Genomic DNA, 20,596 nt, shown 5'->3' with positions numbered 1-20,596 from the left:
TCCCTACACATAGTTTTAAACAGTATGCAGAAACTAAAATTAATACATCTGACCAATTCAGATCAAAGTAACTTTTTCAGTATATTCTTATGTAACACCTGTAAGAGCAGCAAGTTTAGCACAATGGGAGTACAAGTTAAGTGTACACAGAAAGCACAAATACAGACAAATCTATCAGAGTATTTTGTGTCTTAAAATAAAAAGTTTATTTTGAAATCCAGATGGCTTTAAATAGGCCGAAGTCTGCCAAACATTGCCTAGCATCTCGAGTAATTTCTTAGAACAGAGACCAAATAGAGGTCCTGGATGATAATAGCTATCTCTTCCTCTTTTGCAGCACACCATAACAATTTTTTCCATAAACAGCTCCTTCCACAAGTAAGGAATGCTTTGTCCCACCAAACATTAGAAGAATGTTCTATAGGCTGATTATTTTAGATTTCCTATGTTGAGAAAGAGAACAGGGAGTACACAGTGACAACTGTTCAGCTTCAAATTCTTTTTCCTGCTGGATGGCCAAATTCTCAGGTGTCCCCTAGAACTAATTCTTTACCTTCCCTACTTGAGTTTTACTGACTCCCTCTTGAACATGGATTATCAGAAGTGTTTGCGGATGTATATATTGCACCTCAGATGCTGAGGCCTACTTGCCTCTAGGAACACAGCTAATATTTTAACTATGTATCATGCTGCCAGGTCATGTTCTGGCACTGATAAACTGAAGCATTTAGATATTTTTCTCCTCCCTGGCCATTCTTCCATTGCTAAGCTCCCAGACTATGCGGAGTGGAATTTTATTTAACCCTGAAGAGGTGAACAATATACAACACCCCAAGAATTTCTTGTCGACAGCTCCTATGCATTTATTCACCTCATTTCTACTGCTGACCATTTTCATTTGTGTAAATATTACTCAAGACCAGCCCAACACCTGAACTTTGGCTTTAACAATAGCCTCCAACTTTCCCAGCTTTCACCTGTGTAAAAAAAATCCTTCTTTCTCTGAGCCAGCTTCCTGACACACCTTGTACTTCCTGTATTACTCACTTCTCCAGTTTAATACCTTCCAAATGACAGGAGTCTAAAGATCAGCAAGAAGCTGCTCCTCCTCTGCCAAGGAAAGGCAATTTAATCAATGACTGTTGGTCTTTAAATACAGTTTCTGACAGTATGCTATACTTTCATAATACTCTCCAGTTTACCCTTCCGAAGGAGCAAAGTCTACTCAGTAACAGGACCAGAATCTGGCCAGACCACATTCTTCTTCCTTCAAGTGTACTTCAAGTATAATTTAGTCACATGTTTCAGCTATATACCATATCATGGACTTAAAATGTTTATCAACAATACCAGAGATGAGACCTCGTGTTTCATACATGTATTCCATCACTCATTTCATGGGACTTTATTCCTCTGAACTGTTTACGTTAGCCTCTTACTTATAGCTTTCTTTCTACCTTGGGAATAATTTTCCTTTTTGATTTTTGAACTACATATTCCTAGCTTACCTTCCTCAAATTCCAAACTTTATGACCAGTATCCCCACTACAAGTTGAGGCAGCTAAATACATAGAAACATCTTGGGAGTAGTTTTTCATTCACCTGAGTCCCACTTCCTTTTTTCTTCAAGAGTTGGTAAACCTTCATCTATTGCTTTCATGACTTTAACGATGTCTAACTCAATCTGACTGTTGGCAGACAATTATCTTTTTATCTGTTTCCCAAACTAAAAATCCTGTTTTATTATCAGTCATTTTTCCTATTCTTCATAGGCTGTGTGGTCATTCCTTATTTCTTTTGAGGTAGCTGATCACCCAGGTTCAGTGTGGAGCCCACACTAACAGAACTTTTTCTTCTTTCTATAGAATACAGATCCAACACAGCATTAGCAATGTAAAACATCCTGCTTGTTCAAACACCCAAGTTGCTCAGACCAGATGACTTAATTGCCTTGTTTCTTCAACCATCAGTTAGACCTGTTTGTGTATCCTTCCATTTAAATGTGAACAACTCATGACCCCTCAAGTCAATGGTCATTTCTATTCTCATCCGTAACATCTTCATTACTTACCAAATTGAGTTTAAAATAGCATCCCCTCTTCATGAGTCAGTGAGTATTTGATGCAGAAATTTGTCGGATATCACATCCAGGAATATCTGGGCCCCACCATTATTACTAGCAATTCTTCTCCAATCTGTATCGGGGAAGTTAAAGTCTCCCACAATGACATAATTCCTGGTAGTAATTTTCTCTAACAAGAGTAAAGAGATCTTTAATCCATAACCAAATCTCACTTTGGGGATAGCTCATGACTCTATGGCAGCAAAAAGCTTTATCTTTTTCCAAAGTTACTTAAGTTGCACATGTCTGCATTATTCCTTTTGTACAATACAAGTGAAAAGAACAATGCTATCCCTACCACCTTCATTTCCACAGTTGCTAACATGCATCTTCTTCTAACACCTGTATTCAACCTCATTTATTTCTCCGCAGAGAATCATGTTTTCTCATGCTGACTGCATACTACCTGAACCATTCAGCTGTGTCAGACATTTCTGTCCATGTTCTTGATTTAATGAGCTTGGATGTCTTTTACCTTGTTTGTTTCAAATGCAGGGGAGGAAAAGGACTGGTGCTTTTTAAAAACACTATTCTCATTTCTAATTGCTGACATGTTTCTACATGAGACTGCCACACCACTTTATAACCTGCGTAAATGTTGATCTAACTTCAGCGGTGGTTAGCTTTCCTTCTCTTTCTGGACTAGACACACTTTTTCCTCACTACTGTATGCTTTTCATCCTTCTCAAACAGGCAACTGACATTTTTCTGTCACTGGTCAGTTCCTTTTCCTTCCAAGGGCACATCTCTAGAACAACTCTATTATATTCTTTTAGCAATTGTCTACAGCTTCATATGTATGCTCTTAAGACTGCACCTGACCTTCAGTAACATGATTCAGACCTATCTTATTAAGCCTGAATAATTTCCATCACAAGTTCTGCTGGAAGGCAAACAAGAATGCTACCTTTTCTTTGCTACTTTCCTGACACGTCCCACACATTCCAGCATCTGGTTATTTGTGACATTCAGGTCCTTTCTACTGTTATGAGAGTTTCATATCCCTTGTTCATAGCATTCATCAAAAGTAGCAAAAAAAAAAAAAAATAACATTCAGGGAGGTTACTCCCTGCTCTAGTCCTGAAGACCCCATGAATAGTTTGCTTTTCAGACCAGCTATGAACTAAGCAGCAGCAATCACATCCCTCAGCCTCATTCCAGCACACCCACCTGCAGAACACACATACAACTATAGCCAAATCCAAGCAACAGACACATTCCCTGACATAAAATGTCTTTCCTCACAAGGACATACGCTGTAAAAACACTGCTGCCATCTTTATGATGTGTCCCCCATAAAGTCCAAATAACCTTCCTGCCCTTCGCACAGGTCTAATTTTTCTACAGGGGTCAATCCCCTTCCAATTCTGAGCCTGCCATTTTCAATAGTCAACACGTATACTGCAGTAGAACATACAAATCCCCACTAGCACAGAGAACAGTGAAGAGAGGAAGGTTTGGGGTGAAAACCAGCAAATTTGGAAAAATATGCAAAGTGAATCACACCCATCCAAATTGTGATATACTGTCATTAGTTATGATTTTGCAGTGTTCTACAGTTTGTAAAACATGCTGCAATACCTCATTTTAAAAGACCAAAATGCATTTTCATTCTAAAAGACAAAAAAACAGTTAAGTACCTCCTGTCTCAAATTTATAAATTTTTAAAAATATATATAAGTCATCATTTCTTACCTGTCACAGCTCCAAAGGCCAAAGATCCGCTCATCTGCAGAGCCTGCTGTGCAGCTGGAGGAATCTGCAAACCAGTACCTGGAACAGAACACAGAGAGACCTTGGAGCAAGCCCTTTCATTCATTTAGGGATGCAGTAACAGAAGCATCATAAATATTCCTCTTGTCAAAAGATAAAAAATACCATGCATTTAAACATTTCATTCATTTATCCAAACAGTTCTGTGGAGTGTTTTAATTCAAATTCTGCAAACTCCTTCACACACTTGTTATCCAACACTGCACACACCTTCTGCAAGTCTTGCCATCAACTGAAGCCGACCAGTTGTTCCCAAATCAATTCCAGTCCGTTCCAATTCATCACTGTCCAAAAATGAGCTAGCACTGGAAGCATCAGTACGCTCAGTTACATGTCCAACTTTCATTGGTCTCCCAGCCAGCTCAAATCCATTGAGTTGTTCCAGGGCCTTTTTGGCACACTCAGAGTCTGAGAACTGTGGTTTGGAAAAACACAAATTCAGTAATGCTTGTCTACAGGATTCAGCAACGCTTCTACTATATGTAATATCCACAATTGCGCAAACAGGAGAAACTCTTTAAGATAACAGCAACAAGCTAATGTACATGTGCTCAGAATTTTTCATTTAAACTAAACACATGCATATTTTGGTATTTACTTTCTCATGGTTAGGTACTATATACTTAAATATATTGTTGAAGTTATAGCATCTAGATACTGCTATCAACAGAAGTCATGACTGTGGCTGTCTTTCAAGAGTGACAAGTGACACTCAATTCCTCTGCAACCTTACAACTGCCATGGAATATTTACAGTTTATTCCTAACAGATATTCTGCTTTATGCTGCGAAACATCAAAATAAACACACAAGCATTTTATCAGTGTTAAAACCGTCAAGTATGAACTATATAGCAAGTTTGGTTTCATTTGTGTCCATGTGCCAGAGGTCCCAGCCGAGACTTTTTTCCTCATGACAAATTGCCAGGTCAGTTAAGAAACTCAAGTTCACAAAACTGTGTACCTGAGGGTAAAGAGGAAAGATGTTTTCAACTGAAAGTTTCAGCCCCTATTATTTCCCTTTAAAGCTCAAATTAAATTATTTTCAGCTATAAAAACACCAGTCTTTACTAGTGTCTTTGCCTGCAGAAGATAGTGTTTGCTTTTGCAGGCACTGACTACAGAGGAAACTATTCCCATCTAAACATATTCACTGCCCATTCTCAATACCCAGACAACCATCAGAAAACAAAGAAAAAAGCCAGTGCTGCATCCTGCAATATGACACTTCTGAAATGAGATACATAGTTATGGAGTAGCAATTTAGTACCTCCCATGCATATGTAAAAAAATTTAGATTGTGCTTAGTTTATTATGTTTAGTTTGCTACTATATAACCACATAGATATACACCGGAAGGTTCACATATAGAGATATATACTCCTACATGGGAAGATTACACTCAGAAATCATCTTAGAAACCTGGCAATTCTAGTCATACCGTAATGAATCCATATCCTTTTGAGCGCCCAGTTTCACTGTCCATCATGAGCTGAATACTTTCAATCTGAAGATAAGAATAAAGCTATTTATTAACAGACATTTTGGAACAAACTCCAAGATACCAGAACACAACATGAAAACAGCCTTGTCAAAAACACGTACGTGAATGTGAAACTATTACTTTTTTAAAATTAGTTTCTCATTCCTTCCTCATTTCAAAATTAGTATACAGACAGCTAAATAGGTACTTGGATAGTAAGAGAAGCAGGTAAACATAACGGTTTTGAGCTCATCTATGGGTAGAGGCTTGATGCAGAATTCTAGCAGCATAAGCACGCAGACATGATCAGATCGTAATTGAAACACACTCATTATGGCACTTCATATGCTGAGACACTCTGTTTTACAAACTAAGAAAAGCAGTATGCCTGACAAGTGCTTCGTGAGGATGAAGCTGAATTATTTCCAGAAGCTGCTAGGGCTCTACAACTAAGCTAGGTTTTTCAAATAAACTACTCTAACACAACATGCCAAATTAAAGTTTACCCTGCCAAATGGCTCAAAGATTCCTCGAAGCATATCTTCAGTTATATTGAAGTGTAATGATCCCACATAGAGCCTCATAGGACCAGCACTGCCCTTCTGCAGATTATTTGCCATTGCTGCTGCTCTGTTTTTCTCTGCCTAAGGAGAAAATAAAAATTCACCTTTGATAAGAAATCAATAAAAAACCCCTAACATAAGAAGTAAATACCTATCAGACCCAAACTAGAAGATTCACCAAACATATAGAAGCTGTTGCATGATCTGCAGTCTATCAGACTTGAACTTAAGAGCTACAAAACCCAAGACCATGACCAAGTACAGAGACAAGAGACTCCAAAAGCCTTCAAATTGAACAACTTCATGCAAAACTCTGACTTCTATCTAGGAAATTATCTAGAAAGCATACACAATATAGCCTTCACTTCTGTAACACTATTACCAATTTCTTTACTGTTATTGCTTAAGATCTGCATTTTCCTAATACCTTTACACAACTTTCAATCACTTTAATTTGCCCGTTATCTACTGGCAACAAAAATCCATTATCACTGGCTTAAATAATCATCCTTGTTACAGTTTTCCAAACATTCAGTAGTAGCCAAATTTTCAAACATTAAGTTTCTCATCAAAATAAAAGAAGCATAACTCTGCATGAACACAAATGAGGTTTACAATTCCTTACCTGTGATGCCTGTACTATGATAGGTACACCCAGGACTCTCTGTCCAGTCAGTCCTATTGCCAGGGGCACTGAACTAACATCAACAAATTCAACATAAGCAATCCCCTTTGAACGTCTGGAATTTCTATCTGAAATCATTCGCACATCACGAACCTGAAAGGCAACAACAGAGATGGAAATACTTTTAAAGAAAGATGAAAAAACTTAATGCAGCCTATTTCTCAGACACATATTAATACTGAAAATTATTTGCCAAGCCAACAGCTTTAATTCTACAGCAGCATACACCTTTTGTAACAAACATATCCCAGAGGCAAGCTAGCACTAAAGCTGTTTTGTTTTGTATGTGACAGAACTTGCAGCACTCTAATGCTTTACACCAGAACCTTACAGCTGATAGAACAAATGAAGTTTTTCCAACTTAGAAGTTACATGAATTTTCAAATGACACTATAACTGACAGACCTAATTAAAAAAAAAAAAAGAAAATATGAATAATGAAGTTGAGTCAGAATTGCATCAACATGTTTCGCCTCACATCACATGAACAAGCAACTACTGAGAAACTACATTTTCATGTTCAAAAGTTTTAACAATTAGTTCATCATTAATCTCTCTTTGCACATGCACAGGAAGCTCCAGAAAGCCACATGCTTACAATTCTGAAAAAATACCAAACCTGTACTAAGTTGTACTAGGACAGCTTGTGGCAAAATTCAAAATTATTTTAACTTCCTTATCAATTACCTTCCCTACTGTAGAGAAAAATTCTTCCAGGTCTCTTGGCCGAATTCTTGCAGCCAACTGCATGCAGAACACTGTTCGAGCATCCCTCTCTTCAGGGGTAAGATTATCAATAGGTTCTCTGGAAAGAGTAAAGTTCAGCTAAAAAATCAACTGAATTAAGATAATTCATCTTTGGACCACACATGATACACTAAACAACCAGTACTTCACATTCTGATAGGAAAAAAAATGCCTGCTGTATTAAAAAAAAGGCAGAGTAAAGAACTGAAGGGAATACCAAATATTAACCTGGTAAGTTGTAACATGACGGAATATCCTATTTCACCTGTGAGCATCAAATATAACTGGAAAATTCTATTTTATGTGTAAAAGTATAAACTGAGGTACCATTCTGCTACTGTCCAGAACTGGTACCAGATACCACTATGGAGCTTACATGTCCTTTTCATCAAAAAGATGGAAGGACAAGAATACAAAAGCAAACAGGGCAAACTAGCACAGACTGGCTATCCAAATTCTCAGACAAGCAGTGTGTGCTAGGCTTTACCAACTCATCTTGCATTTACCCAGTCACTGTGGAGTCACTACAGCCACCACATAAAACAAGACTGACAGCCATGTAAATAGAACTCGCAGTCCTCATTCCATAGTTTCAGCTTGTTAACTCATAAAGAAGTATGAATAGTATTGAATATCTGGAATGAATAGTAGAATTACTTTGATCCTTGAATACGTTAAGAACTACAATAATTTTATTTATTAGCTGAAATTAGATGCACCACTGTTAACATATTGAAGCTTCAAATCTAAACAAATCTGACTTGTACTCAAGTACAAAGTACATAAGAAGTAGCATGGTGTATCCTGGATTGAGTGTCCATCCATGTAGTATGTATTTTTATTAAATTAACCACATAGATATTAATCACTTAGAAAACACAATAAAAATTTAAACATCATTATCTTAGTAAGAGTTTGCCAGTCATTGAAAAACAAAATGAGATTGGTGAAATTTGACTGCATCAACGTAAGAGAATAATCTCATTAGCAGCTATCAAAATCCTATTCCCTTAAATGAGAAGACTAAGAATGCATTAGCAGCTCCTGGATTGCAGAGGCATACAGCCTCTCAACAAATAACACTAATAAATACTGGACAGCAAAAAGAAGCATTTGTACTTTCCCATTTCATACTCTAGATTATTAAGTACGATTCAGCAGAAAAGCTCATTTAAATCATAATTAATGGGGAGAAGATTGAAAATACAGAAACACAAAAAACAAACTAATCAAGACTTGTTTTGCAAACTGACATTATTTACAACCTTTTATGACATGGGGAGAAACCAACATACTACCAATGCTCTTTCTTCACTGGCTTTCTGAATGAATTACAGCATCACTTGAGTGTAAGCTGGAGAGCAAGTAGTCATACATTATTTCACCATCACTTTTCCAACTCCAACTAGACAAAAACAAACAAACCCAAACATAGATAAAAAGTCATACCTAACAGGGCTTTTGTCTTTTCTGAAAGGACTTTTGCTTCTAGAGCGACGTCTGCTAAAAAGAAAGATCAATAAGATTAGAAGAAAACCTTCCAATATACCACTCCTGGTTCTAAACAAAACCTATTAATGATGCAATGAAAAACAGAGAAAAGTCAAAAACCTTAATTTGATGCTGTGAGGCAGACCAATCTTCCCTCTGATGGCACTGTTGAATTTTGGACCAGAACTATGGCAGAAGAAAAGACAAGACACCTGAGTATTTGAATTCAAAATTTCCTGTCTGTACTCACACGACACTCCAAGTGCTCACCCACCCTTGCCTCTGAACTTGTCAGCATTTCCATTAGCAGCACTCACAGCATGCATCAGATAACCAGCTGGTTACCAATATATGCAGCACTTCAGACCATAAGGCACAGAATATGATCCCCTCCCACTTTCACCTACACCACAAAATCCCAGAATATGCAGGACTCTTCATGAGACAGTCAGTCATGGCACATTTGTATATGCAAACTATTCTGAGCTACAGTTACTGTTGTAACCATTTTCACCTGTCTTTTTGTCCACATGCAAGTTCTACATACTGACGACTGCAAAGCATAACGTTCATGGCCTGGAACTCTGCTTCAGAGCTGTATGCCAAGTGGTGCTGGCAGGATTAGTGCTCGAGTGTAACATTTTAAAATCAAAAGTTCCAAGAAATTTAAGGTGCAAGAGCAAACCAAAGTGGCTCCATGCAGACACCTGCAAGGGACATGTTCACTAATGGTGTCTCGGCTCTAACCACTGAAGTGCTGCAAATATATAAATGAAGCTTCCTTAGAATTCCTAATGGCCATCAAAACCACAGAAGCAGTGAACCCAGCAGTCAGCTGTATACAGACATGTAACCACAAAAGGAATCCAATCTCTTGACTGAATCTAATTTAATTCCCCAGGCATCAGAGTCTCTTAGAACAAACAGTAATCTGCCCTTTGCTTCCATGTTAAGGACAGTCCTTTTGCTAGTTAATGGGGCAACCCAGGAAGAGACTGACATGAGCAGTAAGATTCATCCTATTGTGCTCTCCCTGAATTTCATCTCCTGATAGAGTTGTTCAAAAGGCAAAGAACAACACCTGTTAACATTCTTCCTGTATCTCCACCAAGCGCAGAGGCACTCTGCACAGACTGAACACTGTGCACTGGGCTTTGGCTTTCCATCTGTACACAACTGATTCTTTCTGCTGTTGCTACAAATTGATGTAAAACACCCTGAAAGACACGGCGGGCTGAAGACATTAAGTAGTCTTTCACTAAATCCATTTGGCCACACAATTTGTCTGAAAAACGTCTTCTTGGTCCTCAGTGGAGCATCAACGCTTATAGTTAAACTCAGCATCCACCACAAGGAGGAGGATGCCCATTTTTTTAAGCATGTCATGACAGAGGTGGAAGTAGCGGGCCAAGATCCAAAACCGTGCTGGCCAGGTTAAAGCAAGGGAAATATGGCCCTGTACAACACTGGAAGAGAAGATAACTACTTACTGAGAGAAAATAAGACATAAAACACAGACACATGTTGAGATTAGATCACAATTGATCAAAACCAGACTTTTTTTTTGCCTAGGAGAAATTACTCCCTTTCCTGCTCAAGTCCAGACAAATTATTGCCGGGAGTGTACATTCAGGTTCTTGTGTATCTATGGAACAACTGCCAAAAGCTGCATCTGGAAATACTGGTACTAATTCCAGAGGCTACCTTCTTATCAGACATAGGACTACCTTGCATTTTCACATCAGAGGTAGCACATGGTGCTCTCTATTTTAATTCAAATGCAGACAGACAAACCAATTACAGTGACTCCAGAACACTAACATGCAGACCCAACTAAACAATAATAAATAGTTAACACCATGAGTTTTCAAGGAAAAGGTGAAAGAAATATTTTAAGTATTCATCTAAATCTAATGAATAACAAAACCAAAACACAAACAACTAAGAAGTAACAGTTTTCAAATGCATGCACAAAGTGGGGGTGGGGGGAGGAGGAAGGAGGAAAAAGGGGCAGCAAAAACCCACAATCCACCACAACTCCAAAAATCTCCATTTTCTTTCTTGACTAGTACTATCTTATTTACAGAACTCCATGAGACCAACATCAAGAAATCCCAGACCACTGGAACAGACCAAGCAGAAAACTGGCTAGGGCAAGGTGAGAGCCCAAATTACCTTCTCAAAATCAACAGTACACCCTTTTCAACAGTATTCTCCCTGTGTTTTTCTAAGGAGACTTCCTTGTAAAGCTGCAGATCCCAAGTAAAGTTTCTGCATTGCTTCTACTGTCTCTACAATTGTTGCCCAGTTCCTGATAACCTGTACAGAAACACCATGTCACAAGCCATTAATCTCTATGTCTAGGAGTCATCTTCATTGTAAGATAAAGTCCCATGTGCAGCCAAAGCGCACACTTCCACAAAACCTAAGAGATGCCACAGGGCCCAATAATGGTCAGGTCAGAAGACAGCCAGCAAATTATCAGCTTTTACCTACTCATTCATATTCAAGATTCCAACAAAAAAATGTCGGACAAGGCAAACTCTGGCTAACAAAGTCCAGGAGAATCACAAGGAACTTTCAGTCATCATTGTAATAAACCTGTTTTCCAAACAGCTTTGTCTAAATTTGTAATTTCAAAATAGAAACAGGATGGTTTAAGTGACTGCTACTTTATGTTAGCAGCAGCTGGGATTTGCCCAGCAGACGTCTAAGCAAGACTACTCAGTCAAGTTCTTTCTCCTAAGAGACCTTATAATACAGCTGTGTAACACTTAAAGGACAACATATGTGAAAATAACATGAGAAAAAAACCCCTGTGAACACTAAGCAATGCAAGACAGTCACCTAATTTTAACCTAATTTAAAATTAAAGCATTTAACCACATTTCAAGCCTAAAGTGAGAAACTCGAAGTTTTCAGGTTCCCTGTAGCAGTCTCCTCTCCTTTTCCTTCAGAATTATCTATACTAAACCTTCTTCCTCACTACTGCTGAGATGCCTCCTAATTGCTCCCAGTAATAAAACCATCTTGGTTTACAGAAAATCAGCTTGAAAATGAGCCTTTATAAAGCTCATGAGGAAGATTACAAGGAGGAGGAAGAGTAAAAAATAAGATAAAATAGAAGCCATTAAGCAATTTGATCTAGATACTGTGGTTAGCCACAACCCTGTCAGCAATAACTCCAACCCAAAACTACCAGACAGCCCCACAAGGAGAGATTCCAGAAATAAATTCTCCAGCCAGAAAGAGTACTCTGGCAGTCACTTTTGAAACACTGAACTTATGCCACTGATACAGAGACAACTTCTTCAAATGAAAGCTCAGTATTGGTAGATCCAAAGGTGGCTGGTGATGCAGGAGGCTTTATCACCAAAGTTTTCACCTCTCTAAAATTCAGCATCTGTTACACAGATTTAAAGGTGGGTCCCTGCATTTTAAGAGCCCTGAACAGGAACTCTTCACAATCCCTTCTCTTTCACACATTTAGAGCCAAAACTAGAACTCTGGAATCACATTAGCATGTTTATCATTTTAACAGGACTGTTCATCCTCTACAACTGAATGACAGCAACTGCTTGCTGACTGCCATCAGTCAACACCAAACCTTCTGGGACACATGTGCTTGCCCTATACCAGTTTTCCACAAAACCATCTAAACACACTAGAATTCTACTTGGTTAAGTGAAAGCAATGATTTGGCAACTGAAGCAGTGAACAAGCTATCAAATGAATAGCACAACTATGTACCCTCAGAGCATGCTACATTATCCCTACTTCTTGTTCCCTGTATCTCAACACCAGAGCAACCACCCAGAACAGCTACGAGAGTGTCAGGATAGCAAAGAAGACTCCTTGCAACTACTTACCTTTCTGCCATAACATATCTCAGAGCATTAAAACAGGCATGGGTTATTGTAGAAACATCAATACTTTCAACCTCTACTTGCAGAAATTATTTTGGAAGACCAGAACACTGGAACTCCCAAATTTCTCCAGGTGAAAAACGTTCTCACCCAGTGACAACAAGAAAAACAAAGAATAAAACCCTCCAACACAGCTGGAAGAACGCAGCAACTCCCAAGAGGTCCCAGGCAACTACAAGATGAAACAAAGGACATCCTCTCCACACAACGCTGCACTGGAGGGAAGGATGCCAGCAGGCTCCATACACAGAAGGCTGAAGTTTTTGATCAAGGTCCTCTGTACCTTGAGCCACAACAGTGGCACTGGCATAACCCAACCAGCTACTGTCATCTTACACGTGCAATAGAGTTGTAGGAAAACTACTCTGCACTGCTGAAATCTTTACAGCTGAAGTCCAGAGCAGTGTACAGAGGCTCTGATACTCAAGACAAAGGAAAAGCAGGGTTGATATATTATGATCCCCACGTACACAGGACTGATGATGCACAGGATGCCACTGCACCTTAGAGGACCCAGGAACTGCAGCAGGTTTTCATGATGAAAATGCCAACATCCAGATGACTTAGCACAAGAGTGAGACCCTGAGACCTCAGGAAGTTTTTGTTTGTAGTCCAAGAGTACAAAAAGCCTGAAGAACAACATTACTGTTCATAAAACTGCACAAGCCTACAATTTATCAGAAGGTAAACAGTGTCTGCTCAAACATCTTGAAGAGATTTCTCTATCGTGGATGGCATTATATGTCATGATTAAAAAAATACATCCTTTTCAAATGCCTTCTTATAACATGATCTTTCATTCCAAGATTTGACAGCAATTGAGATGAGACCCAGACAACAGCAGAGACAAACAGCAGCCTCAAGTAATCAATGACAGTCAAGTACACAGGCCAGTTCTCACTGAGCTTCTGCAGAAAGAGGCAATGGGAAGCACAGGGGAGAGCCACAGTACAAACCATCAGAAATAATACTGATGAAAAAACATCTTTTCAGAATTGATTTACAAATGCCTGGAACCACCTACTGCTGAAGTTCTATCAAGCTAAATATCTGAGAGGAATTGTCAGCCTCTAAACAAGTCTGAGAAAAAAGCAGGGCAAATTTGCAACACATGGGCATTACTAAGACAAGACGCTCCCAGTCTGGATGCATAAACATGGAATATGTTTGTGTGAATATCCATTTATGGAGTTAATGCTCAAGAACAGCAAGACAGTAAAAATCTTTAGTAATACCAAAAAAAAAAGGGTACGAGCCTGGAACCAAATTAACAGACTACTATTAATTTTTTGGCAGTTAAGCCATCAAGTTCATATACTTTAAATAGTTAGGACATAGAGAGAATTTGGTTGTTATACTGATTTTGTGATAAACTTAGTTTTCCACTCAAGCTGTACACATTCTTTCATTTGCTTTCCCATCTCTGTCTTGGCTAAGAATGAAAACTAGAAGAGGAATATTACTATCCTCATTTTCACTCTGTATTTACTGACATTCTTCAAACTTCACCTCTCACTTTCTTTTCAATTATAATTATTGACCGATTTAGAAAGCAGAGAGTGAAACTTCAACCTTCCACATTGTAACATTGAAGCAGCACACATGCAACTCTGAACAAATAACCTACTAGGGACTTCTATAGCGGCCTCTGAATCTGCGATCTCTGCTCCTAGACCGGCTGCGTCTGCGTTCTTTGCTTCTGCTCCGTTTCCTTTCCCGGCTTCTGCTCTTTTTCCGTTCCCGATCTCGGCTCCGTTTGCGTTCCTTACTTCTGCTCCTCTTTCTGTCATGGCTTCGACTTCGACTCTTGCTCTTTTTTCTCCTAACAAAGAAAAGTGCAACTTGAGATACATGCACAGTTCAGTGTTATCTACCCCACGTTCCCTCTGATGTTACAGACACTGATGGGAAAAGTTTGTACCTGATGGTATTCGCACTTTTTATTGTAAATGGGTGGCTAAGCGTGTCAGCAATCTCCTTTCATGAACCACATGAAGTCTGCAACAGCAGACTTTTCTTTTAAATTTTTTAATTGCTGGAGAATGCTTTCAGAGGAGTAAAAGGACTAAAAATCCATTTCCTATGTTAGACCTAGTACACAGCAGTTGCAGTACTTCATCTGGTGTTCGAACATACTTCATGATTTTAAGCATAAATTATACAGCAAAGTAAAACAAAATGCAACAAAAACAGAAAGAAAGAGGCAAGTCTGGGGGAAAGGAAGGCTGTTTCCTCTTAATACTCCCTGCCAATTGTCTTTTACATGCTGTTTAAGAGTTTTGCTTCCTACTTGCTACTCCCACTCATACTATTTAGAACACAAGTAAAAGCATCTGATCTGTATGATTCCAGGTGACAGCAGCATACATGCTGACTTCAGGGCATTTCTGTAATACACAGCTAACTTTTTACTGTTTTGTTAACTATCAACTTTGTAATTTTTCTCTTTACATCAATAACCTCTTCACCAAATGATGCTTGTAAGGTAAGGAATTTATTTTACAGACTACACACCTTTTGGGTATCACATCCAGGTGTACACACCCTGGAATTACGCTTGCTGAGCAAAGTGGGCTTGTACTCTTGTTTTTTAAAAAACTTGTATTATAAATTTAGATGTCTTCAAAGAGCAAGAACGCAGAGAATAGAGCAAGACGATTCAACACCCTAAACCTTTTCAAGAAATCACTGGTGTCTTTAACGGCTTTCCACTGCTCCAAACCACAATTCTACAGCAAATAATTTTTAAAATGCAAAATCCATTGCATAGGTAAATTAACAAAAGTAATTTAAATACGCTGAACATACTAAGTCTGTATTTTTATCTGATGCTAGGTGAATGTTTCTGCAATTTTGATTACATCAGTTGCAAAGGGTATTAAGTACATTTGTAAACAAAAAAAAATTTTCAAATTGCTGCAACTGCAAATTCCAAGCTTTTCCAAATTATTTCCTTGAACACCACTGACACGGATTCACAAGTCCACAAAAACCAGCAGCCTCTACCCAAATGCAGAGAACTGAGAAAATACTTACTTCTTGCTGCGTTCTTCATGGCCATTGGCACTGCTCAATTTGTTCTCATCCTAAGCAGGGTTGATAGAAGAACATCGTGAGGACGAAGTGGAAATATTTCAAGTGGTCAAAGGGTAATGGGAATAGGAATAAGAAAATAAAAAACAAAAATTTTAATACTAAATTACTTAATTACAGTTTAATGTGGAAAGCTTTAGAAAATTTAGGTAGGCATGTTTAACCACTTTGCTGCTTAAATTTAAGTCATACAATTACAAAATACAAGACTTACATCATTTAAAAGTATGTATTAAATTGTAGATACTTCCATACATGGCTTAGAGAGCAAGTTATCCTGTAGAATTCAGCACTCAAGCGACTAAATGTTATTTCTATAAAATTTAAGAGGAAGTCTGAGGTGTTTGTGAGCCCCTCTGATTAGTACCAAGGCTATATCTCTGCCTAAGCCCCGTGGCTACACTAGCAGCCAGCTACTATCGATTTCCTGTGACCGATGCCATTCCCGAGATCTTCACTCATTTTCGTTGAAGGGTTGTAAGAGCTTGATGTCACCTCTGTCACACATCTCGCCCTGAAGCAAACAGGGATTCACACTGCTTTAGTAACGTCGACTCCCAAGAAAGCCATCAATAATCCACCAGTCCAGCCTAAACATCCCCTATTTCCATACCTGTTTACATGGAAAATATCCATGTTAAGCCAGGACACAAGAATTTTAACACAACAGTTCACAAATTTTTCTTCAAGATGTAAACGTAACTGCTAAATATTACATTAACTAAATATACCACTAAAAACTTACAAATGCTCATCCAAAAATACACGACATGGTTGTAATAAACACTGCAGAACAGACTGACAACAGCTGCTATATAACTTATATACTGGCTTTACAGTTTAATCACATTGGTTACATCAAAGGTACAATTCCTAGGTGATTTAAACTTAATATACATTTCTTCCAAAATCAGTAGCTAAAGCATGCAGTCTGTTAACACTTCACCACCATCTGGTGGAAAACAAAAAAAGACAGTATTCATTTGCTGCTGGTTTAAGTAAAGGACATCACTAAGCTAATTGATAAAAATTTTACAGAAAAATTGACATTTCCTAATTAAACAATTAGGACAGAAGAACACAAGAGCTTCTTTTAGAATGATACCGCAGACTGTGATACTGTCTTTTACTTGCTAAGAACATTCTATTCAGGGATCCAAGAATTTCTGTAAATTCATTCACTCAGCAATTGATTTTCATCTGCCCTGTTGAAAGATTAACTGCCAGCAGCCTTCTGCATTAAAAGCAAGTCCCACTCTTCTTGCACTGAGCAGATTGTTCAAATATTTACTTGCCATGGGACTGGTGAAAAGGTTATTCTTGGAGCCCCGCTGTTTTCCCAAAACACTGCATTCACCTTGTTGCTATACCAAACTAGACTTCACAATTTTAGAGAAAAGGCTTTAGGATTTTGGGTTCTGGGGTTTGTTTGGTTTTGGTTTTGTTTAGTTGGTTTTTGGGTGGATTTCTTTGGTTTTGTTTTGATTGTGTTTGGTGGCTGTTTTTTTTTTTAACCTAGGGGACCACGGTACAGCGATACGTCACTCAATTACTACCTTATGATTGACAGTTCACACTGGAATCAAAGGTGAATTCATGGGAGTAGAGGTGAGATATCGTTAGGCAAGTCTACAAAGAGAGATAGATGGGCATTTATTCATCACGCTGAAGTGAAACTACTGCACAATATAATTACATTAACAGTATATATTAACTTGAAAGTTACATGTAATGTATGTCCAATAAGATAAATCATGAGGGCTCCAGGGATGTTAGTTTACAGTTCAGCAGTAGTTTCATGAATAATGCTAAATTAAGGTAAACAGGACCTCACTGGCATATTTTTTCTCACCTTCTTGTAAGGAGCTTCAAGCATTGCTTCAATATCAATATCATCAGCCATTTTTCAGGACACCTGAAAGAAGAAGCAAATTTCACCTGGGTTGGGAAACACCCTTGTGCTTTATATTCCAAAAGCTTTTGTTTAAGAGGTCATCACTGCATTGGCTCGAATTCACTAAACATTTACAAATTTGGTAGGTATCTCCAACAAAAACTGGAATGAAATTTTGCCCAATGAGATAGTAACAAATGTGTGCAAAATAATTACAGCTGCAAACAACAAAATGTGACTGAACACTATTAGCCAGACAAAATCCAGAGGTATTCCATGAATTTCTTTCAAAACAAAGAGCACAGCATATTTAAGACACAAACACAGCTCTGGTGGCCATCTTGAGAAGTGCTAGAGCTTCAGCAAAGGACAATGAACAATCAGGCAAACCAGTTCACAGCTCCTAGCCTTTGCCACCATCATTTACCAATCTCAGGATGGGGATACCATGGTGCTTTAAGAAATGCAGCTTCCTCCATTACAGGGGTCACAGGAAAACAGTTATGATTCCAGCACTAAGAGCTACTAAAGCATACAAAAAGTCCATCCAGTCTGGAATTTCACATCCCAAAACAAAAACATCCATCACACCAGGGAACACTTGACACCACAGACATTTCAGGTTTAGCTGCCCCTCTTATTTCTAATTTCAACCCCTCAGTATAATTTTATGTTCACTATACTCTGAATTACTTTGACACTTGATTTCCTCTCCCTATGCAGGTATTCTACTAAGCACCTCTCAAGACTCTTGGCATTAAACTTAGATATTCAACTTCCTCAAACCTCTTCGTGGAAGTTTCTCTTCTTTTTCTTTCTTAATCTCCAGAATGGCCAGTCCTCTAGATCCGAGTCTGACAGCCCAACACTGAAGATTTGTGTGTGCACCATAAAATGGATTTTTAATTATTCCGATTAGTTCTCGCACCTTGTCTACAGGCAGTAGAACTGTGCTGTCCCAAGACTTCAGCAAAATAGTAAAAACGCTCCAACACATCAAGATCCTTTACACCAGTCACTTAAAATGTCGTAATTGAGAATGCTTTGTCAGAGTTGCAGCACATCTGACCCTGGCCCAGGGATACATTCTAGAATAAAACATCATCCTCAGGAAGGATCACAACACTGGAAGTTCACATTCAATACTTAATTGACGCATACTAACCTCATTTTCAAATTATTACCTGTTGGGCTACAGTGCTACCGCTTACAGATATAACTGTCCTTCCTTTAAGTGTAATAGCTCAATTTTACTTTTTACTACAGTATTTATAGTCAGCTTTTCAAGCCATCTACATACATGCACATGATTTAATTCACAGCTGTTCTACCAGGATGTAGTATAAATAGTACATCAGTATGATTAAAGGCATGAAAAAGGCAAACCCAGATTTCTACAAAAAAATTCCCCCTGGTGACAGCTCCCACCCAAAATTACATTTCCAGACGTGTGATTTAGCCAACATATCGAGCTACACTTGGGGAGGAATTCTTCATCCTGAAGAGGGGTGGCCATAATAGGGACCACCAAATCCTGACTGGCATGGAAAAGTGCAGAGGGAATGACTATTACTGCATTCCCCCAAATAATAAGTGAATGAACTATCATCCAGTGGATTCAAAACAATGGTCCTTATACACAAAGCATTTAACCATTGAATTCACTGTTGAAGGGCACTGTGGATGCTAACAAAGAAAAAGAAGCACATACAATGTTTAAAAAAAACAAACCAAACCATAAAAGTTTAAAGAAAAAGATTTTCATTAAACAAAGGCACGCCTCATGACCCTGAACTACAACTAACTGACAACTAAGCGCACACAGAGAGAAGTGTCAATGTGTGACTGCGCTGTTCATTCTTTTTTTGGCATTTACTGCTGGCCACCATAATTGGATCTCCTGAGCTGCAAGGACCTTTGGCCTCACCCCAGTAATCTGTACCCTTTGTACTCTTTACAAAACACTTCCACTGAGACAATACCATGTTACCAGAATTCCTTCTCTCTGTGTGCGCCAGTCCTGCTATCAGCCCTACGATGCATACATGTAATGCATATAATCATGCTTCATACAAAGTTCGAAGTATTTTTTTAAAAAATGCAAACGAAAGCCCTTAATAATTTCAAATTACTAGAAAACCCTGACAGATTCTCAAGTATCTTTCATTAAACAACAACGCTCCAAATAATTTTCCTAAAAGCCTTTTAGCTTTCTCAAAAAAGCTAAGTATGGCTAACTCGTTTGTAAAGGGGAAAAAAGAACCAAAACCACCCAAACAAGCACACGAAAAACACCAACAAAAACACATGCCAAAACATCAAAATAAAAAAGGAATGAACTACACTTGAAACTTTGTGGATCTATAGAACACATAAAGGGACATGAAATTTATTGCAACGGAACTAATCACTATTTGGAAAGAAATAATTCTCTTTCTGCTAAACTATACTACATCAAAGGAAATTAAAAGGGTCCCGTTCTCAAAATAATTTGTTTTAGAAATCCAACGAATGACAATTCGACACGTTTTCCATGTAGGGTCCGGGAAGAACATCAGGAAACTTTAGGGAGGACTCCGACGCCTCAGAAGAGAAGCTAGCCTCTCAGCAGGACCCATACGCCTGCGGGCCGGTCCCCAGCCTGCAATTCCCTATTTCCTCAATTCCCACATACTCCTGACAGGATCGAGCGGACCGAATTCGGTTTTCCCAGAAACAGTGATGCCCAGCGCTGCCTGCCCCGCCGTGGCGCCCTCCCACCTCGCTTCTTCCTAAGGCCTTTACTCCCCGCCCGCCCGCTCGCGGCGGCCGGTGCTCCTCC

General features: G+C 38.7%; 1 protein-coding gene across 4 annotated transcripts in view; it reads right to left on the bottom strand.

Moving 5' to 3' along the window:
* Positions 1 to 17,799, bottom strand: part of RBM39 (RNA binding motif protein 39) — a 24,721-nt gene extending 6,922 nt beyond the window's left edge. Inside the window, exons 1-12 of one of the 4 annotated variants that reach the window (XM_031063112.1) lie at positions 17,734 to 17,799; positions 17,438 to 17,510; positions 15,825 to 15,874; positions 14,416 to 14,610; positions 8,983 to 9,048; positions 8,821 to 8,874; positions 7,312 to 7,429; positions 6,565 to 6,717; positions 5,883 to 6,020; positions 5,335 to 5,400; positions 4,106 to 4,310; positions 3,818 to 3,895 (exon numbers count right to left, since the gene is read on the bottom strand). In XM_031063112.1, coding sequence (XP_030918972.1) covers positions 3,818 to 3,895; positions 4,106 to 4,310; positions 5,335 to 5,400; positions 5,883 to 6,020; positions 6,565 to 6,717; positions 7,312 to 7,374 — 703 coding nt within the window. In that variant the 5' untranslated portion in view covers positions 7,375 to 7,429; positions 8,821 to 8,874; positions 8,983 to 9,048; ... (2 more) ...; positions 17,438 to 17,510; positions 17,734 to 17,799. The other 3 variants (XM_005428386.3, XM_031063111.1, XM_031063113.1) reach the window with 3 other exon arrangements.
* Between the last annotated feature and the right edge of the window lie 2,797 nt (positions 17,800 to 20,596).

This window comes from Geospiza fortis, unplaced genomic scaffold (assembly GCF_000277835.1).
Source record: "Geospiza fortis unplaced genomic scaffold, GeoFor_1.0 scaffold657, whole genome shotgun sequence".
Classification (NCBI taxonomy): Eukaryota; Metazoa; Chordata; class Aves; order Passeriformes; family Thraupidae; genus Geospiza; species Geospiza fortis.
The sequence above is the reverse complement of the archived record's forward strand: the minus strand, read 5'-3'. Positions and strand labels throughout refer to the sequence as shown.